The 22,243-nt window shown below is 42.2% G+C and overlaps 1 protein-coding gene across 3 annotated transcripts in view; it reads left to right on the forward strand.

Moving 5' to 3' along the window:
• Positions 1-22,243, forward strand: part of AOAH (acyloxyacyl hydrolase) — a 186,333-nt gene that overhangs the window by 79,405 nt on the left and 84,685 nt on the right. For all 3 annotated transcript variants that reach the window (XM_061165364.1, XM_061165366.1, XM_061165363.1), the window contains exons 10-12: positions 849-897; positions 3,462-3,510; positions 6,014-6,108. In XM_061165364.1, the coding sequence (XP_061021347.1) occupies positions 849-897; positions 3,462-3,510; positions 6,014-6,108 (193 nt within the window). The remainder of the gene's footprint in view (positions 1-848; positions 898-3,461; positions 3,511-6,013; positions 6,109-22,243) is intronic.

Below are 22,243 nucleotides of genomic sequence, written 5' to 3' on the forward strand. Positions count from 1 at the left end.
AATTACCATCTGAAAAGGAGGCAGGAGGCATAATTATCTCCTCCAGCCTACGGGATTCGTGCTTACAGAGAGAAGGGACCTCCGTGTCCTCGCTAAAGTAAAACTCAACGAAAAAAAACCAGTAATTGTTCATTTTATTGCCCCCCAAAATGCTCATTGAGCATGGCCAACTGCTCTGCATCATGCTGCATGGTAAACAAATAGAAACACGAGTTTACAGTCTAATGGAAGAAACAAGTGAGTAGACAGGTTATTGTGGACGTTTATCCATTCTCCTGCTCGAGCTCTATAGGCAGCCCTGGGCCCAGAAAGAGTAGCCTTTTCCACCAAGAGTAAGGCAAGGACTGCAGGGAGTGGAGTGCGGGTTTCATTTTAGCCCCAGGCTGATGTTCAGCCAATCACATCTCAGAACTCAAACTGGATATGCCAGCCTTCATCTTAGCTGTGACTACAGTGCTGAAGCATTAACCAGATGTTTGGGACTTTAGAGGCGTAACTCTAATGGTGTCGCCTGTCTGAAGAAAATAGACTGCAGATGTGTTCATTACGCTCATCAGCACCATTACCCAACAACATGGGCGGTAGCCCATGAATGTAGTCAGTTATGAAAAGGCTGCATTTGGTCCCCAGCTCCCAGCAAACACCCAAAGCCAAGAGAATGACAAAGAGGCCAAGTGAGGCTTCTGTGGGCCACAACACACAGTGGTGTGTGGCATTTTTCCTTGAAGAACCTCTTGGCTATCAGTGACACTTGGTGTAGCACTCATTCATTCATTCCTTCATTTGTGAAGCTGACATTCAGAGTGATAAATATATGCCGAAGACTAATGTGGCTGTCCTCTCTGTAGGCCAGACAACTGGGACTCGTATCAAGATTCAAACTGTAATGGCATTTGGGTAAGCAACTAAATTCAGATTTAACCCTATTCTCCAGCTTTCTGCCCTCCTTACAAGCCCATTGCCTGTTTGTTTAGTCAGACCTAAGAAAGAAGATAAGATGGTAGGCTAAGGCAACTCTTTTTCTGCTGTTTGAAAGAGGGGCATAGAATCCAATCACACGTGAAAAGTGTCAATGATGTAATGAGAGCTGAGGCTCTCAGTCACAGCCACTGTAAGTCTTGTTTAAGGTCACTCACACCTAACCCCTTGATTCTGTCTGAAACAGTGTGAAATTAAATGGATCGTGGTGTTAGCAAAGTTTTTACAGCAACCCAAACAGCTGGTGGAGCAAATCACTTGCTGTCACCATTTCATTGCAGCCATTTTTTTCCTGTTTCATAAGGCTAGCCAGGCAGAGAGGAAATTACCTGTAGTTTCCCCACTCCCTACATCACGAAGCATCTATGCTGCTACCCTGGTTCCTTATGAATAATAGATTAGTAGCTTCCAGTAGAGAAAAGGGAAGGAGAAAAGCCAAACACTTATCTGAAGACAGCAACAGCAGCAAATCAAATTTTGTGAGGTCTTGAGCTTATAGGATTTGAGGGGTCCTCATGAAGGAAAAAGTATACCAAATACAAAAGCAAGTATAAAAGTAAGATTAACTAGAATGATAAAAGAAATCTTAACAAATTCCTGGAGTCTTGGAAATTCAGGTCCTTTTCTTTTGAGATCTCTTTTCCAATTTACCAGGAGTGCTTAAGTGGAAACATTGTTCTGGCTGCAGCCAGACTCCTCTCCACCTAAAACACTCTACCGCTCCCAGCTGCTCCCAGAACTCACACAGGCAGGGATGGTACAAATAAGGGGCCTTGAAGTTTAAGATTCCCCAGCTTCAAGATAAATTGCCTCTGAATGGCTGCCTAATTTGTCTGCTTGGATGAAGAGGAGAAAGTGTCTGTAAATAGTTTCTTCTCTCCAGGACACTGATGGTCTGTTGTTTCTGGGATATGGAGAGCAAGACAGATTGTATCCTAGTATAGCCCACCCCACCCACCCTATCATTAGTCAAATTGCCTTCTCCTGAGGAGGGGAAGACATCACCCCTAGTCTTAAGGTATGGAGGTGTCAGGACCCCTAAGGCAGCTCTTGTTCTGATAGACTCAAGCTTAGCTGTCCTGTTGAATGACACGGAGGTTATTAGTATGTGAAGCTCCTATCTTGGTTCCATGACCCCATCCCTGCCTCTGACATGTGACCCCACCTACATATGGAAGGCCAATAAGAGACTGTGCTACACCAGTGGAAATCTACCAGGAGCCCAGAGAGGCAAGATTCAGAGTTCATCATCAGTTAATAGGAAAAAGACACATGACCTTCACACCTATCCCTTTCCATATGGGAAAGATGACTCCCAGAATCACAAAATCATGAACTCAGAGAGGATTTTGCAACCACCAAGTCCAACATTTTCCTAACTGTGTCCAGGAATTCCTCTATCAAGTGGGAGGTTAAAAGATAAGGGAGGAGGAGTGCTATAGCCAAGTTTAGAAAGTACTGGGTCAAATAAACCTAAACAGTTTTCTTTACTTCTGAATTTCTCATCATCTTTAATGTTTTGCACACTGGGAGCCCCCAAGACCAAGAGAGTGAACACACTGTTTCCAATACATCTCTGACCATCAGGCTCTTCCTAGAATACTGTTAATACCATAACTATCTAGTGGAATGCCAGTGCTCTCCAGTGCTCTCCAGACCAGTTTGACAAGCAAAACAAAACAAAAAACATAACTATATATGTGTATTAACTTTTTCTTAGGGTTATCCAGACTCTACTTAAACCTTCAAAGGACCAGTTACTCTACTAATGCACAGACTTAGCGTTCATGTTAGGAAGTGCCCTCAGCTATGGTAACCCTGTCCAAATCACAAGCTCTACCTCATTTGTGGGTTTCTCAGTGTCATTGTATCAACATTTGGGATGACGTCTTACTGTTTGGGCTGCCTTGCAAAATGTAGGGTGATCAGCGGCACCTCTGGCCTCTCCCCACTAAATGCCCATAGCTCCCCTTCCCGCAGTGTAACAACCAAAGATGTCTCTGGACATTGCCAAAGTCCCTTGGGGATGGTTGCAGGGCAGGGGCGAGTAGCGGGCTGCCTTAAAATCAGCCCCGTTGAGAATCACTGCTCTAGAAGCATTGATCCTTAAGCACTGGAGAAGTCAGGATACTTAGAGCTCCAGTTCAGAGACCGTTGAGCCCACTCTACCCCTGTGTCCCAGGCACTGAATGGACCCTCAGTGCTCCCTCCCAGTGACACTTCCAGCACTCAGAGCTCTGCCCTGCATCCTTCTGAGCAAGATGGTCCAGTTTCTGGCTCTCTCCTTATTCCTGCCCCCAGGTCCTTAAAGCCTAACTCACTTACATAGAATGTTGCTACGTTGGATTAAGGGCTCAAGAGACTTTCAAGGATTTTATCTACTGATTTGCCTTTGTGCTTTAAAAGCCATCTAGGGAGGATTTTGTACTTGTGTCTCATAAATTTAAAAGCAAACTGCTAATCTCATCATTTCTCTCTTAAAGGGTGTTGATCCTAAAGATGGAATCCCATACGAGAAGAAATTCTGTGAAGGTATGAATGGTAAAAATCAGTGTATTTATCCTAATAGAATATTCTTTTCTAGTCTGAGTCAAACTGAATTAAACAGACAAATGAGGACGTGCCTGATGCTACAGCATAATGTTGACCAGTTTACATTTGTTTTCATGACAAATTAGAAAAGTATATGAAAAAGATTATAGAAATGAGGCAGAATCTAGACAAAGAAAAACTGAGTTTAACTGATTCCTTTGTTGGGTGACTGGAAAGTTATTAGAGGGATAGTTAGGGAGTTTTGGATGGACATGTACACACTACTACTTTTAAAATGGATAACCAACAAGGACCTACTGTATATATAGCACAGGGAACTCTGCTGAATATTATGTAACAACCTAATTGGGAAACGAATTTGAAAAACAATAGATACATGTATATATGTAGTGAAAGTGAAGTCATTCAGTCGTGTCCGACTCTTTGTGACCCCATGGACTGTAGTCTACCAGGCTCCTCCATCCATGGGATTTTCCAGGCAAGAATACTGGAGTGGGGTGCCACTTCCATCTCCAGGAGATCTTCCCAACCCAGGGATTGAACCTGAGTCTCCCACATTGTAGGCAGACACTTTACCATCTGAGCCACCAGGGAAGTCCCTGTATATGTGTAACTGAATCGCTTTGTTGTACAACTGAAGCTGACACATTATTAATTAATCAACTGTACACAAACATAAAATGCAGTTTTGTCTTAAAGGCTGTAAAATAGATACCATGGTAACTTAAATCCAGCACTTCTCCAAATAAGAAAAATAAGTGGAGGTGATAATCTTCTATCTTCTCTGTGTCCTTCTCAATACACCATAAGGTCAGACATCTGGGCTTGTGTCAAATGGGTTAAAGGTTTGTATCTGGGTAACTTGAGGGAGGCCACCAAACTATAACCACTGAGAGTTCCCAAAAACACTTGAACAAAAGCTCTGTATTCCAAATGCCCACATGCCACAGACACCTGGGCCGCCAGGACTCTTTGCACTCTTTGTTTAGTTGCTAAGTCATGTCCAACTCTTTTGAGACCCCATGGACTGTAGCCTGCCAGGCTTCTCTGTCCATGGGATTTCCCAGGCGATAATACTGGAGAGGGTTTCCATTTCCTCCTCCAGGGGAATCTTCGCAACCCAGGGATTGAACCCGCACTTCTCACGTCTCCTGCATTGGCAGGTGGTTTCTTTACCACTGTGCCACTTGGGAAGCCTGCCAGTACTCTTAGGAGAAACTTATTAATGCCAACCACATAGTACTGAAAGCATGGTACTGCTGATGCCCAAAGAGCCTCAAACAAGACCCTATGGTAGCATCACTAGTTTTGTTTAGGCAGTGCTTTTTCCTAACATTTAAAAATATTTCATTCACTCAACAGAATATTTCATGAATACCTATTCCTATTATGCACCAAGGACTATACTTGGCTCTGAGTTTTCATGGGCAGACATGATATAGTCCTTGTCCTCAATCAACTTAAAGTCTAACTGTCTCTAAGCTGTCAGAGGAGTAGGACAGAGGTAGAAAATGTAAGGACCCAATACATAAGTCATACCATTTAGAAATGCTGTTGGATGAATAAAAGAATGAATTAACAAACAAATGAATAAATAAGCATCTAAGTGAAACCATGGTGTGAGGCTCTGGGGTCACTATGGGAAGTCTCTTGGATTCCCTAAATCCCATCCCCTCCTCGATGTCCTGGGCCTTTTCAGTCCACAATTGCATAGCCAAATGCTAGCTGTCCCAAAGTCCTGAGATAGGGAGCCACTGGAGTAAGGCTGGACCGTCCTTGGCTTGATTCAGGGGATTTGTAGGTGGGGAAAGGAGTCTCTCCTGTCTGACTCTGGGAGGCATCACTTGATTCTTTCAGGACTTTAAGAATTTTGGAAGAGTACATGCATCACCCATGGGTGAATTCCTCAGAATCAGATTAAGTGATTTGTAACCTCAAATGTACAAGGCTGCACAGTGACTTTATTTCTCCATTTCTCCATCAATCAGCCATAATTGTCCATTCAGCGCTTTTGCCTTTATAGATTCAGGACTTTAAAAATCCATAACATGTTTGAAAAATCAAAATTGCTCCATGACATCACGAATTCCTAAAGTGAATTATAATAGAAATGGGTATGCTTTCCAAGAAAGCAATTTTCAGGACCAAAATCTGGGCATATTTCTGAGTTCAGTTAAAGTTTTGATGTTTTTATTCATCCATCATTCACTCAAGAGGTTGCACAGCAGTTTGTTTTATGTGGAGCTAGGAAACACACCTGCATCTCTATAGCTTAGTTGGCAGTTTCGGTGGCCTAGAAATCTCATTCAGCTCCTAAATGCCATGCCCCTCACCCTCCAACACTCAAAAAGTGGCAATGTATCACTGTTATGATGCTCCATGCACGGAATACACACCAGGGTATGTGCTCACCTAACCACCTAACCTGGAGGCTCCAAACTACTTGAGTGCATAAATAATGCAAATAAATTGTGCCCCCTAGGTTCACAGCCCAGGGGAGTCATTTTGCTGGGAGACTCAGCTGGGGCTCATTTCCACATCCCTCCTGACTGGATCACAGCTTCGCAGATGTCTTTGGTAAGTAATTTTGGCAGTAATCATCCCCGACGTGCTGGCCTTTGTATTTGTTTCCCCCTTGCTCTCTACAAATGTAATGCCAGTTCCAAACAGGTGCGAATTTCCCTTCTCAGCACAATCTGCCATGAAAGGCACATCCGCTGCCATTTCAGTTCAGTCCAGTTCAAACAATGCAATAAGAACAACACTCTCACAACAAGACCATCTTGTCCATTAGAGAAGGAGGATGGTGCTCCTGACAGGTGGGAAGGAATGTGGGGACAGCGGGGAAGCGCTTGTCACATGACCACCGTGGGATGTGGTTCCTTCTTCAACCTGCTAGAAAATGGGACTGCTGATCCAGAGAAATTAAACTACAGAAATGATCGATTCTTCCTTGATCCTTTTTTGCACAGTGAAGAAATCAGACATGAACCTGAACACTCTCTAACTGGGCTTCTTCCAGTTTCCTAAACTGGGCAAACACAGCACCCCCTCATAAGGATGAGAAAACAGAGAAACATTTGAATATAGAAAAAATGTTCATGATCTCCAAAGAGGAGAGCTCTTTCAAAAAAAGCTTGCGACAGGAAAGTGAAGTTTGTAAGATATTAAATCAGATTCTCAGTAATAATTTGAGGAGACAGCACTCATGAAAAAGAAACAGTCTGAGACCAGGGAAGACTACTTTTAGGTGAAACAATAATTGCCTGATGTAAAAATGCGATGGCCATACTGACGAGCAAGTTACACAATGAGAAACAAACAGGGTGAGAAAACCAGTCAGCCCATTCTGGGGAAATTCTGAAACTCATATAAGAGGCATATAGGATAGGTCCTGGAGATTGACTAGGAAACCCAGAAGAAGAGAATACATCAGACAGAGAAGAAGTGGTGACCAAATTAAAAAAAAAAGATAATTTTCTTTAGTTGTAGAAATCCTTGACTTTAATATAAAACCCACTGAACTCCAGAAAGTGTAAAACAGACTCTCCTCATCATGTCTGGCTTTTAATTTTTATTCCAAATATAAAGAATAATCTTGCAGTTATTCTGCTCTTACAAATAACTGGAGACATACTAGGAGACAAAAATCTTTTTGGTATCAGACTTCTCTCTCAACAGTAAATTTTGGAAAAGAGTGGACTAGCTTCTACAGCATTTTGAGGATGGTGTGTCAAAAATGCTCCACCTGCCAAGATATTGCTCCCACATAAGAGTCACAGAAACATATTCCCAGTCATCCAAAGATTCAGAAAACATAACAGATTTATATCTTCTTGAAAAAAATATTTTAGGAAGTATTCCAATTTCTCTGAGCATGATATTACAAAGGGAAGGCCAAAAAAGTTTTTACTAGGTTTAATTACATAAAATCTTCAAATGTGTGCAATGTCAAAAAATTCATAAAATTAAATGATAAGTGAAAGACTAGAGCAATATTTATAACATATGACAAGATTTCAGTCCTCTAATAATAAAGAGTTCCTGCATATCAATAAGGAAAAAACAATTTAATTTTTTAATGATCAAGAACATGACCAATAAATATAAAAACAGTTTCATCTTCAGTAGTAATCAAAGAAAAACAGGTTAAAACAGCAATAAGATATCATCTATTGTCTGACAAATAGGCAAAGGTTAAAAAGTGATGAAGGCCTACTTTTAGCAAGAATATGGTGAAAGGGACATGTTCATTCACCACTAATGAGAGCTTAAGTTGCTAGAACTTCTCTGAAAGCAACTTGACAATATGCATAAAGTGCAAAACCATAGGCCCACCAGGCTTACCCATCCATGGAATTCTAAAGGCAAGATTACTGGAATGGTTTGTCATGCCCCCCTCAATTTTGGACATACCAGAGTTCAAATCCTGGCTTAGTCACTTACCTTTAATTATTAATATTTTCTCTGAACTTTAATTTCCTTATGTATAATATATAAATAATGAGAGATATTTCATTAGAAATTGAGGATGATTTTGTGACAGATGTTAAAAACTGGACTAGTTATTTCTACCTGACTTTCAACTGAGACCCCGAGATAATGTGGGTCAACTATTCCCACCTTCCACAGTCACATATTAGAAGGACTGCAGCAGCACCCACAGAAGAAGGGAGGGAAAACTATTTCTGCAACCTGTAGCTTGAGGCTGGGAATGGCTAGTGTCAGTATAGCATCGGGGCTCAGCTGTCCCCATGGGGGAAGAGTGCGATGCTTCCCCTCACTGCGGGAGGCCACTAAGTGACTTGGACAGGTGTCTCCTGAGACTGGGGTCAAAAAAGCTGGAGTCTGACACTCTTGTGAGTAATGTAACGGTGGTGACTGAAGCATCAGGACAGGACGAGTATGTGTCCTGGGGCAAGGACATGGACCCCCCAGAAGGGAGAACCAGCCTAGGCCATTGAAAATCTTGGAAATGATTTCCCTGAATTTGACATCCATGTGGGGACTAAACTCCAGATGACCAGGGGCTGGAGCATGAAACTTAAGTGACTAGTGAAAGTGAAGAAAATATACCAACTCCACACCAGGATTTATTAATTCACTAGAAAATAGAAATAAAAAACATATTAACATAAGTAACATATTTTATAATAAATAACTTTATTTTCCAAAATAAAAGTTGAATTAGAATAATAGCACTCTTTTCTACTTTTGTGAATCTCCTTGATGTCTGAATAAAAGACAGCTAAATTAAAAGACGCTCCTTGGAAGAAAAGCTATGACCAACCTAGACAACATATTAAAAAGCAGAGACATTACTTTGCCAACAATGGTCCATCTAGTCAAAGCTATGGTTTTTTCAGTAGTCACGTATGGATGTGAGAGTTGGACTATAAAGAAAGCTGAGTGCCAAAGAATTGATGCTTTTGAGCTGTGGTGTTGGAGAAGACTCCTGAGAGTCCCTTGAACAGAAAGGAGATCAAACCAGTCAGTCCTAAAGGAAATCAGTCCTGAATATTCATTGGAAAGACTGATGCTGAAGCTGAAACTCCAATAATTTGTCCACCTGTTGGGAAGAACTGACTCATTAGAAAAGACACTGATGCTGGTAAACATTGAAGGCAAGAGAAGAAGGGGATGACAGAGGATGAGATGGTTGGATGGCATCACTGACTCAACGGACATGAGTTTGAGCAAGCTCCAGGAGTTGGTAAAGGACAGGGAAGCCCAGCATGCTGCAGTCCATGGGGTAGCAAAGAGTTGGACATGACTGAGCAACTGAACTGAACTGAACTGAAATTCCCATATCTGCTTCTGCCTACAATCTGTTTCTGTATCCATGTATGTAGCCTCTTGAAATCTCATTGTACCCTTATGAGTGAATTAAAATGAAAAAGGCAAATCAAGTCTTACTATTGTGATAATAATAATGCATGAATACTTTCTGAGGGTTTCAATGATTCCCCATGGGTCCTCAGACTATACCTTGACAACCACTGTCATTTTCCCACTGCCTCCAATGTCTAACTTTGAGGATTTACAAAAGAAAGATGTGATTGTAGAGTATTACAGTGTAGTTTTCAAAATTCTTCACATGTAGAAATGCCAAGGAAGAAGCACTCTAAGACAGACCACTGTAGGGCAAAATGGGGAAGCCATCAGCATGGCGTGGGCTCATTTCTCAACCTAAATATTTCTGGAGGACGTTAGAGAGTGTGAAGTTCCCCGGGAGAGCATCTCTGCCCATCTGACTATCCTCAGTCCTCATTCTGCCCATCTTTTAGTGATGTCACCATGAAGGGAGAAAGCCTCCAACCTTATGCTAATTCAACCAATGGAAGCCTTTTAAACCAGGTTTCTTGTCAGGGTCAGAATCAACATTTATCAGAGATCAGTCAAGAAAATGAAAGCATTCTAACAGAAGGGATTTAATATAAGATACTGGCTACACTGATGGATTTAATACAGGGAACTGATTACACTGACTTTAGAACAAAAATAAGTGAGTGAAAGTCGCTCGGTCATGACCAACTCTTTGTGACCCCATGGACTATATAGTTCATGGAATTCTCCAGGCCAGAATACTAGAGTGGATAGCCTTTCCCTTCTCCAGGGGATCTTCCCAACCCAGGGATTAAACCCAGGTCTCCCACCTTCCAGGCAGATTCTTTACCAGCTGAGCCACAAGGGAAGCCCCATAGAACAAAAGGGGGGATGCTAAAATTATCAGAGATTAATCATTGCAATAAGCAACTGCTGATTCCAGAGCTAAAGAACAACAGGAGGAAGAGGTATTACCAGAAGCCAGAGGGAGGGGTGCAGGTGGTGCTTGGACCACTGCACAGCCTGTCCTTTTGCTGCTGAAGCCACGTGGACCAGCTGCCTCTGAACCACTGAGGAATGCAGGGAGGAGACGGAAGCAGCAAAGGGGGCTGGAGGCTAGAGGCCTGAAGAATGCTAACCAAAGAATTGATGGAGGTCAGCTGAAGAATGCTGACCTCAGCTAAATGCCAGAAAATAGTTTCTCCTCTCCTTCTCCCGCCCTTCTTGTCCATCTCCCACCTGCACCTCTATTTGGCAGGGAGATGCAGAGGGGTCTGGGAAGTGTGGTTTGCAGAGTCCAGCCCCATAGCACAGAGCAGAGAATAGAGGAGTGGGCTTGGAGCCCAGAAGCCATTGGTGTTAACCCAGTACAGGTGACTCAAACCCTTTCAGAACAAGTTTGGAATCCATTCCAGCCAACACTGGGCACCAAAAAGCAGGGATGTCCGAAGAGGTTGAAGTACAACAGAAATCCTATGTATTGGCTCAAGGCTGGATGACTGGCAGGAAACAGCTGTCAGAGGCCGGTGCTGATTATTCAACCTTGTGGGTCCCATGGAACTAGAGGCCTGGTTTGGTGGTCCACATAGCCTCAACCCAGTGGAGCCTCATTTACTCAGGTTCTGATTAGCCTAGGACCTGCCTCACCCAGGGAGCCCACCCTTCCCCCATGCCACTGGCTGCTATTCACCAAAGGCCAGATCATCCCCTCCTCAACTTCTTTTAGGAATCCTTCCCCAGATGACATGAAGAGGGTGAACAATGGAAAGTCGTTTTTAAAAATGACGCTGTGCAACCTTTCTGCAACCTTCTGCACAGACAGAGGTTCTGAATTTGGATTCTGTACCACTGACTGTGAAACTGAAAAAGTACCCACTGACCCCGACCCCACCCTGTAATCCCTCATGATCTGGTGTTCCACCAGGAACCATAGTGGGATCACCTCTTCCAAAGCGAACATTTGGCTACGTGGCCTTTCTCAGGGTCTAACAGTGGGGATGCATATTAATCATCCAAGACCCTTCAGGAACCCCCAGCATGCTCGATGCCATTCCTTTGCTGCGCCAACTAGTAAGTCATATTCTGGGAAGAGCAGTTAAGTGCTATAGAAAAACAAACTTTCATTGTTCATAGTAAGCCATTCTGCCCTTTAGGAGACAAGTCAATATGTCTTTGCTTTTGTCTCCCTATAAGACAGAAAAGTCTCCTGCAGATACATCACCCATCCCAACTGTGCCTGTCGGAAAGACTCACAGTCACGGATATCTTTCCTGCACTAGCCCCTCTCCCCTCCTGCCCATGCCATCCCCTAGCTAAAGCAGCGTGGCACCCGGGAGGCCTGTTTACAGCTAATTAGATTAGGACAGTGTTCATCTGGAAAGATATTTGTAGTTCAATAAAGAGAGTGTGAAGAATCACCCTGTTGTTACACAGAAACAAAGGGTTCTGAGGCTCATTCTGCCAGGGACAGAAAATCCTGCCCTCTTCCTCTTTAAAAAAGAGGAAAAAAAAAAACCTTAGCATCTCTCCAAGATGTCCTCAGCAGTCAGATTCAAAATGAGCTTTCCATATCACACAGAAGACCTCAGCTTAGAAAGATTTCAGAAGCAGAGAGCAAATCTGAGAACACTTTCATGCTGTCTTATTTTATTTTCTTTCAAAGGAAAAACAATCACTGCTTGAGTTGTTTTGTTGACAAAGAAGGAAAGGTAGAGAGATCATCAAGGCTAGTAACAGAAGCTGCCCTCCTGCCTCTTCCCCCATCTGCTTGAAAATTATTTCCAAAATATTAAATGCTGCGTTTCACTGAACCAGAATTGCATGACGGGCTGGGGATTGGTGGGGAGAGAAGAAGAAGAAGAAACGATTTCGAAATACAATTTCCCAAATGTTTATTTTGCTAGCAAAGACTGTTGCCTGTACTATTATAAAATCTTCGCACGGCCCCTGGCAGACTGTTTTCTGTAGGGTAAGTAAGTGCAGATTGAATTTCGTGCTGTGTCAAGGACAAAATGAATCCTTAATCTGGCTGCAGAAAATGCATATTCACCCAAAAGCAAAGCAGCTCCAGTCTTTCAAGCCCCTCTGCATTTCTTTCCTCTCTTGGAGATGATTTTGTAAATCAAGCTAGTCTACTCTTTATTAGCCCACAGACAACGAGCCAGTATTTGAGCTCTCACCCTGCCTCTCACTACCCGGCCCTGCCTTTGCTCTCTTGATTTATCAGTGAGCATAAAGCTTCCATTAAGCATAAAGGCTGATTTTCATGGTGCATAATAAAATATGGAAATTCTACCTCCGCTAACTTCATGTCGACTCCAGAAATATTAAGAGTTAGGGTACTTTTAAAATTATTTTTTCAGATGAGGAAAGGATGTTGTTTAATAAAACTGGACAAAATTACATTTTCTGCTCCTCAGACATCTTAAAAGCTGACAGATTAAAGATGCTAAACAATGAGGAATGAAGCCCCAATCCTAGTTATTTCTCATTTATTCTGTCAGGAAAAGAGAGTTGTGTGTACCATGGTGAATCCTTTCTCCAACAGCAATCAGGCCACGAGAGAAGGAATGTTCTTCTGTCCCCTCTCCCTGTTTATGGGCACAGGGCAGACGGGCTGTTGCTTTCAGCCGTGATCCATTCAGTGCTCCATTCTTCCTGCTCAAGGTGAGCATCTGCGTCTCTTACCTGACAACAAAGTCAGGATTTCTTGCAGCCTCCTGCCTCTGAAATCACTGATGATCTTAGCCCTCTATGCCTTCTGTAAGGATTAAAAAGACACAAACACTGGTTGTTTTGAAAAACTACAAGCGGAAATTATTTTAAGCTCCATACTTCTGAAAGGCATTTATAATTACTCAGCCCACATGCCTGCTCCCCGGGCATGTTAGATAGAGATCTCCACACAGAGAGCAGCGTGAGTCAGTAAACACCTGTGCAATCCAGTGTGTTGTGAAGACCAGAGAACAATCCTTGCCCTCTAGTTAATTATATCTACCATTTTGCTTCACTCTCCCTCAAGTTTCTCTGCCATAAAATAGGTTTCATGGTAGTGATGCTTCATAGAGGAAATGTTTAGAATTTCAAATCCATTGGCATGGGGGAAGAAGACAATTCCAGCATTTAAAAATAATTCTGAATGGTTGGAATTGATTGTTATATACCATTCATTCATTGGTTCCTTCAAATAGTTCCCTCCATGCCTCTCCTGGGGATTATCCAGCTCAGTCCTTGCCAAGGGCTGGGAGTCAAGTCTGGCTTCTTTGTGATTTTCTGGGGATTTTTTACTTAAGGCAATGACTGGAGGATTGGTCAGAGGTAGGAGCTAAACCATCACTCCTAGAGGAAAATCATGGGGAGCATTATGAAATACAAGGTCCATAGAAAGGGTCATACTGAGTGAAGTAAGTCAGACAGAGAAGAAGAAATATCATATGACATCCCTTATATGTGGAATCTAAAAAGAAATGATACAAATGAACTTACTTACAAAATAGAAAGAGACTCACAGACCTAGAAAATGAACTCATGGTTGCTGGTGGCATGGAGGGATAATTAGGGACTTTGGGAAGGTCATGTACACAATGCTATATTTAAAATGAATAACTGACAAAGACCTATTGTTTAGCACATGGAACTCTGTTCAATGTTATATGTCAGCCTGGATGGGAGGGGGGCTTGGGGGAGAATAGCCACATGTTTATGTATGGCTGAGTCCCTTCACTGTTCATCTGCAACTATCACAACATTGTTGATTGGCTATACCCCAATACAAAATGTTTTCAGTGTTAAAAAAAAAATGAAATACAAGGTTCAAAGATTCCAGAAGCAGAAATTGGAGATAGTATCACCAAGAATTTAAAGCCTGGTTGATAAAGAACCCGAAGGAAAGTAGATCAAGAAGAACCAAAGAGTAAATATACACAATGGAATATTACTCAGCCATTAAAAAGAATGAAATAATGCCATTTGCACCAATATGGCTGGACCTAGAGATTATTATATTAAGTGAAGTAAGTCAAAGACAAATGTCATATGATATCACTTATATGTGAAGTCTAAAAAATGTTATAAACAAACTTATTTACAAAATACAAATAGAATCACAGACATAGAAGACAAACTTATGGTTACCAAAGGGGATAAATTTAATAGGAGTTTGGGAGTAATATATAAACACTACTATATATAAAATACATAAACAACAAGGACCTACTGCATAACACAGGGTATGTCCTAAGTCACTTCAGTCATGTCTGACTCTGCCCTATGGACATGTAGTCCACCAGGCTCCTCATCCATGGGATTCTTCAGGCAAGAATCCTGGAGTGGGTTGCCAGGCCCTTCTCCAGGGGATCTTCCTAACCGAAGGATTGAACCCAGGTCTCTTAAGTCTCCTGCATTGGCAAGTGAGTCCTTTACCACTAGCCCCCCCGGGAAGCACATAGCACAGGGAGCTATATTCAATATCTTGTAAAAACCTGTTATGGAAAAGCATCTGAAAAAGAATACGTATATGCATGTAGTATATATACAATTGAATCACTTTGCTATACACCTGAAACTAGCACATTACAAGTTAACTATAATTCAATTTAAAAAAAAAAAGAAGAACCAAAAAGGTCATGATCTCACATTGATAACATATTAGCCAGAAAAAAAAGGAAGGGTAGGTCATCCCTTCTTAAGTTCAGTTCAGTTCAGTTCAGTTTAGTTCAGTCACTCAGTCGTGTCTGACTCTTTGCGACCCCATGAATTCCAGCACGCCAGGCCTCCCTGTCCATCACCAACTCCCGGAGTTGACTCAAACTCATGCCCATCGAGTCAGTGATGCCATCCAGCCATCTCATCCTCTGTCGTCCCCTTCTCCTCCTGCCCCCAATCCCTCCTAGCATCAGGGTCTTTTCCAATGAGTCAACTCTTCACATGAGGTGGCCAAAGTACTGGAGTTTCAGCTTCAGCATCAGTCCTTCCAATGAACACCCAGGACTGATCTCCTTTAGGATGGACTGGGTGGATCTCCTTGCAGTCCAAGGGACTCTCAAGAGTCTTCTCCAACACCACAGTTCAAAAGCATCAATTTTTCGGTGCTCAGCTTTCTTCACAGTCCAACTCTCACGTCCATGCATGACCACTGGAAAAACCATAGCCTTGACTAGATGGACCTTTGTTGGCAAAGTAATGTCTCTGCTTTTTAATATGCTGTCTAGGTTGGTCATAACTTTCCTTCCAAGGAGTAAGCGTCTCTCAATTTCATGGCTGCAGTCACCATCTGCAGTGATTTTGAAGCCCAAAGAAATAAAGTCTGACACTGTTTCCACTGTCTCCCCATCTATTTCCCATGAGGTGATGGGACCAGATGCCATGATCTTAGTTTTCTGAATGTTAAGCTTTAAGCCAACTTTTTCACTCTCCTCTTTCACTTTTATCAAGAGGCTTTTTAGTTCCTCTTCACTCTCTTTTTAGTTCCTCTCTGCCATTAGGGTGGTGTCATCTGCATATCTGAGGCTATTGATATTTCTCCTGGCAATCTTGATTCCAGCTTGTGCTTCCTCCAGCCCAGCGTTTCTCATGATGTACTCTGCTTCTTAAAAGATTAATTATTAGTCAAGCAGGGTAGAGGCTCAGCTGCTGTGAAAGAATCTCCAAATTAGTGACTTACAATGGAAATATACTTTCCTCTCATATAATAAGGTGTGATGAGAGCTGGAGGGTACCACACAGAGGGTGGTCAGAGTGGTCAGGAATGTCAGGATTTAGATTATGCTTGACCAATAACAGCAACTGGTTGGCGGAGGAAGGAGAAGAAAGAGCTTGTGACAAGCCCAGAGGTCCGAGGGGCCGTAGGTGGCTGAGTGATGGGAGAGAGAGGACCAGGAGAAGAGAGAGGCTGGGGCAGTGGGTGGTACCACGTGAGGATGGTGTTGAACAGCCGTAGTAACCTGTAGAGCAGCCTTTCCGAAATCTGGCTCGTGACTGCAGCCATTTAGGGCACTTTTTAAAAATAAGGATTCTGGGGCCCCAGCACAAACCTACCTGAACAGAATCCATGTTTTAAAGAAGCTCCCCGTGAGATTCTGGGATACACTGCTGAAGACGGTGGGGGAGTGTGAGGAGGCAGGGATCCTGGCCAGAGGCTGCAGCACTGACTTAAGTTGGAAAGATGGAGAGAGGTTGTGTGACAGTTTCTCAGGTGAAGGTTAAGACAGGGGAGAGGACAAAAATGAGGGCATTTTTGTGAGTGAGTTAGTGGGATGGAGAGGGCAGCTCAAGCCTGCTCATTAGGCACCCCAGTAACGGCTTCCCCTCGCCTCACCTCTGTAGTTTGACTGTGGACTTTGGGCTTCTTCTAGAATCTAACGCTGGATGTTGCCTCTCAAAAGAGGAAAACTACCCCACCCCAGACAAATGGCAGCCTGGCTGCTTCAGAAATGACCAAACCTTTAGAAAATCCAGTGATGGTATCTGAAGACTGGACTTTTATATTCACTCATTGTTATCTGTTCCGGGCCCTTAGAGGAGTTATTTTTTCTGTTTGTGAAAGAATTTTTTTCATTGGCCCCACAAAAGATTGATTTGCAATTATCTTTGTGTAAGAACGTGACATTTTGAACTCTCGTTTTCTCAGTTTTATGAATTTAGATATAGTTCTTCAGTCCCTCTGGAAATGATGATGAAAGTGAAAGTGTAAGTTAGTCAGTCATGTCCGACTCTTTGCAACCCCATGGACTATAGCCCACCAGGCTCCTCTGTCCATGGAATTCTCCAGGCAAGAATACTGGAGTGGGTTGCCATTTCCTTCTCCAGGGGATCTTCTCAACCCAGGGATCAAATCCAAATCTCCCGCATTACAAGCAGACTCTTTACCAACTGAGCCACCAGGGAAGTCATGAAATGGTGATGGAAAGAATTTAATTCTGTATTAAAAGTCCAGCTACATAATGCATTTTCACTGGATATGGGGCACTTAGATAAACACTCATTCACTGAATAAATAAATCATGGGATTAGAGCTTAATAATAAATAATAGAAGAGGGAATAGGAAAAGACTATGAGGAGCTGATGGTGTAAAAATAAAAAGAGCTATTTTCAGGCAAAATGATGAAAGATTGTTGCCTTCCATACTGTCCTCTTTATATTTATTGGTCATATTTGCTAGAATTCTATGTTTGACTATATCTTCACTGCCCTCATAAGTTTCTGGACTGGCATAGGGTTAAAGATGAAATGCTATACCTCCTCCCTGAAAATTACTTATTTAGCTTAAGTTGAAGTTTAAATGTGCATTGAATAGATGTCATCCCAGGAGCAGAAAAATTATTGTTACTGATCTGCTCATATATAGTATGTTGTAGGCTGCAGAATTTAGAGGTAATTTGTTACATGGCAATAGGAAACTGGCAAACTTGGTGTTTGGGGTTGGTTAGGAGGGGTAGTTTACTGGCCTTCTGTGTATATAATATGATGAATTTAGCTTTGTGATTTTCCATATGGCATTGTTATTGTTTAGTTGCTAAGTTGTGTCCAACTCTTTGCAACCTCCTGGACTGTAGCCTACCAAGTTCCTTTGTCCATGGGATTTTCCAGGTAAGAATACTGGAGTGGGTTTAGTCACTTCCTTCTCCAGGGGATCTTCTCAACCCAGGGATAAAACCTGCACCTCCTGCTTGGCAGGTGCATTCTTTACCACTGGGCCACCCGAAGCATATGGCATAGCTAATGTTTAAACTCTTTTTCCCTATCCCTCTTTGACTGGCTTCCTCTTACTAACCTTACAGGGTTTACATTGGATAACACTTCTTTTAAGATTCCTTCTCTAAATATCCACATGTGGAATAGGTATCCTTTCTATTACCCTGACCTTCTTATCGATACCACTAACAGCTAACTTTTATTGAGTATTTACAGTTCTAAACTTTAGGTGTAGGTTATCTTTTCTAATCCTCTCAACCTTCCAATGATATAGGTGCTGTTATTTGTCCATTCTATAGACAAGAGACTGAGACACAGAGGAGTTAAGGAAAGTCTTCCAGGTTACCCAGCTGGGAAGTGTTTATTTTCTGTGCCCTTCCAAACAGAATGCTCGGCTGGCACTTGCTGTGTTTCTCAATATCTCTCTCTCTCTCTCTTTTTTGTCTCTCTCTCTCCACTCTTTAATGAATGATAGGGCCACAGGGACTTTGACAATAGACTTATCCCACTGCACATGAAATTCTAAAGTTTGCAAATCTAACTCAAAGTTACATTGCGTTCTTGAAGTTATCTATATAAAAGCGTTGGCTGCACGATCAGTGCTGCTTGCTCTAGTTACACCCGCAACTACAGAGGCAGAAACCCAATGAAATGTCCTCTCCTTGTTCTCCCAGAACTTCATCTGCCAGGTCCCTCTGCAAGATAAACCTCCAGAGCAGCAGAGTGCCCTGTTCTCTCCCTGTGGCTGCCTTTTCTCAGCTTGTGTCAGGCCAGAACAGGCCCTGGGAATGTGAATGGGGTGTTTACAGAGGTGTCTATGTTGGGCCCACATATAATTTCAGCATTTATCTGCAAAATACTCATTCTGCCTTCTTCATAAGTTATGCATGGCTTCCATAAAAGAGACAGAGGAGGAAAAGTTGGAGGCAACTCTAGAGTTATGTATAGATTTCTGAACTTTTTATCTGAAACAGCGTCTGAAAGACCATTCCTCAGCAGGAAGCTTCATTTTCAACAACTAGTAAATCCAGTTAGCTAACATTGTGATTCTAGGAGATCTGGCAGCTTAAAAGAAAAGACCAGATACAAGAAGGCTGTGAAAAGATGTGTCCAATACTGGAGTGGGTAGCCTTTCTCTCCCCTAGGGGATCTTCTCAACCCAGGGATCAAACCCAGGTCTCCCGCATTGCAGGTGGATTCTTTATCAGCTGAGCCACAAGGGAAGCCCAAGAATACTGGAGTGGGTAGCCTATCCCTTCTCCAGTGGATCTTCCCAACCCAAGAATTGAAACGGGGTCTCCTGCACTGCAGGCAAATTTTTTACCAACTGAGCTATGAGGGAAGCCTATGTTGTACCAGAAGCTGGGTTCAAATCCCAGCCCCTACTATTTACCAGCTCTGTGATTTGGCAGTTGTCCAAACTCCCTCTAAATTCCCTTCACAGTAGTTTTCCTGGGGCCCACTGCCCAGTGTAAGGGATTCATCGACTAACAGAAAATACAGAAATCTTCCTCAGACTGGAACCAGTGATGGGGGTGGGGGGTGCCATTTAAGAGGTCCTTTTCCAGTATCTTTGATTGGGAGAAAGCATGGTTGTTTAATTCACTTCTATTCATATGAGACCTGCATACTTGTTCATTTTAAGAGGTAATATTCAGGATCTGATAATGGTAGTTGTTCAAAAACTATGTGTGGAATAGAGAGAGGGGAAAGAGAGGGAGAAAAACTAATCCCTGCCTCACAGAGTTGTTCCATGAGGTTGAACAATTTTCATAAGTTTCCTGTCTCAGTGCCTGGCACATAAGGGGAACTTGAGATTAGTTCCCTTCCCCACTCTGGTCTAAAATGCAAAAGTTATCTGGGAAACAGCATATTCAAGCACCAAAAATGGGTGTACGTTCGTCTATAGGATTTGTTGACTCTTAAAAATGCACAATGTGAGAGTTGCAAGTTAAATTTTATTTGGGGCAAAATGAGAGACAGCATTTCAGATAGCTCTGAGAAACTGCTCCAAGGAGGAAAGGAGGGAGCTAGTATACACAGGAGCTTTGCAGCAAAGAGTAGGTAGCCAGAACATCATAAGATTATTGTTAGTTAAAGAAAACCAGATATTCCAAGTTAAGGAATTTAGCCCTTCTCTATGTATGGGAAGATGTAGGGTCTGGGCTCACTAAAATCTTTGTTTTGACATGCACCTCAGCTCTCTGGGCTTGTATCCTGTGTTTTCACATCCTGAGTTTCCTCAGGGCTCACCTTAGGGAGTGGCTGTAGTGTGGTGGCTGCTAGATGGCAGGTATTCTTTTCCTTCCTGAGTTTCCTCAGGGCTCACCAGCTCACATCAGAGAGCTGCAGTCACTGGTGACTGTGAAATCCTTGTTTACTGATATGGCAGGAAATATTCCATTTCTCAGATTTATGCACAAAGCAAAGCCTAAAGAATGGGACCAGAAGAAGAAAGTGTGTGTGAGAGTCAAGGAAGACCCTTAAAGTTTCATAGATTAGGTATTCCTGTAAGAAAAAGGCTCTAGAGTTGTGGGGGGGGGGGGGAGGTGCAGAGGAGGGGCAGTGAGGAAGGACCTTCCTGAGAAGGCAGGAGGTAGTTCAGTAGCATGGTGGGATTGATAGGCATAAAGCAAGGGAAAAGCCTCACCTATGCCACCTGCAGACCAAACAGGACTGGGAGCCCCATGGTCTCAAATGCTAAACAGATATAGCTATTGTCTCTGATTCCCAGGTCTTGAGACTCTCACTCCATTATCAAAAGATGAACAACAACCTGTTTTCTTTGAGAGTTCAGTTCCTGGGAAATAAATTTTTAAAAAGACTTGTTTTTAACTGTTGATGATATCTTTGGTATCTTTTTCCAATAGCAGTTAGCTACAGATTTCTCCAAGTGATTTTGTACTTTTCAAAAATATTCAATTTAGGTCTAACTCAGTTAAGAGTTTTTTGTTTTTTTTTTTTTTAAAGAATACACTGTGCAAAGCCTTGCTGGATGGGGAGGGCTCAAATGTAAACAGTAAAATAAAAGTGGCAAGAATATTCCCTTTGTCATTGAAAGGCTGGCAGAACCAGATATATGGGTGATGGATGCCATTATTCTCTTTCTCTCACTTAAGATGGCTTTATGAAATGAAAATATAAGTTGCTTATTGAAGCTAGGGCTTAAAATATTCCCAAACCCAAAGTATTATACATACTAAAATTAATTAAAATGAGAACCAGTGAGGCTTCTCAAAGTATGGAAATACAAAGTAATGTTAAGTGAAAATATTACACAAAAATGCTATACACTTGCCAGTTATGATATAAAACATTTTTATGTCATTGATAAAGTCAGAAGAAAATTTGAAGCAATGCAGTAGTTGATTTAATACTCACTGAGTTTCTGGGGCTGTTTACAAGTTTGGAAATTTTTTCTTGGTAAATATTAAGTCTTTCCACATATGTACATTTAAGGTACACTTAAGATGAGTTTCCTGAGAACACAATGCTCCAGAGAAATAAGCAGGAGTTGATGAGGGAGATCTTAATTTGCATTTTTCCTGCCTTAAATGCTTGAAATATCTTGAGTATAATGTTGCGTGAATAAGGCTTTTAGTGTTTAATGTGATATGACTTAAACATTCTCTTTCTGCTAGGGTCTATAAAACCTTGCTATTAATGGCTGTTACTTTTCATTTTTATCTACCAAATTTACTAAGGAAGAAAAAAATATGTGAGGTTTCCATTTGTCTGCTCAAATCTTTTCTATTATTTCTGGCAATAAACTTTATTCTTCTTAAAACCAGAAACAACCCACTTGGAAAGAGAGATGGTAGGTGTTCCATCCTCTAAATATGATGCTGTCTTGATCCTCCCAACAGTCTTCTTGAAGTAGGTAGGATAACAGTCAGCGATATCAGAACTGGAACACTAGTAAAGCTATATTTTCCTTACTTTTGCACAGCTAGTAGTAGTAAAACCTTGCCATAACACCATAAATGAAGTCTGAGATATTAGACCAGGAAAACACAGATTTGCATTATTTCAAGGTTAATCAAGTAACAAGGATATGCCTATACAGGTGACCTTCCTGGGCCTTTCAGGGCTTCAGCTGTGGGATGCACACACACCCACCCTGATCCCAGTGGCAGTTCAGCACCAGCCGCTGTCCACTCCTGATGGGGATAATTCCAGGACCGGGGAGGGAGG

Source organism: Dama dama, chromosome 18, assembly GCF_033118175.1.
Source record: "Dama dama isolate Ldn47 chromosome 18, ASM3311817v1, whole genome shotgun sequence".
In the NCBI taxonomy this organism is placed as follows: domain Eukaryota; kingdom Metazoa; phylum Chordata; class Mammalia; order Artiodactyla; family Cervidae; genus Dama; species Dama dama.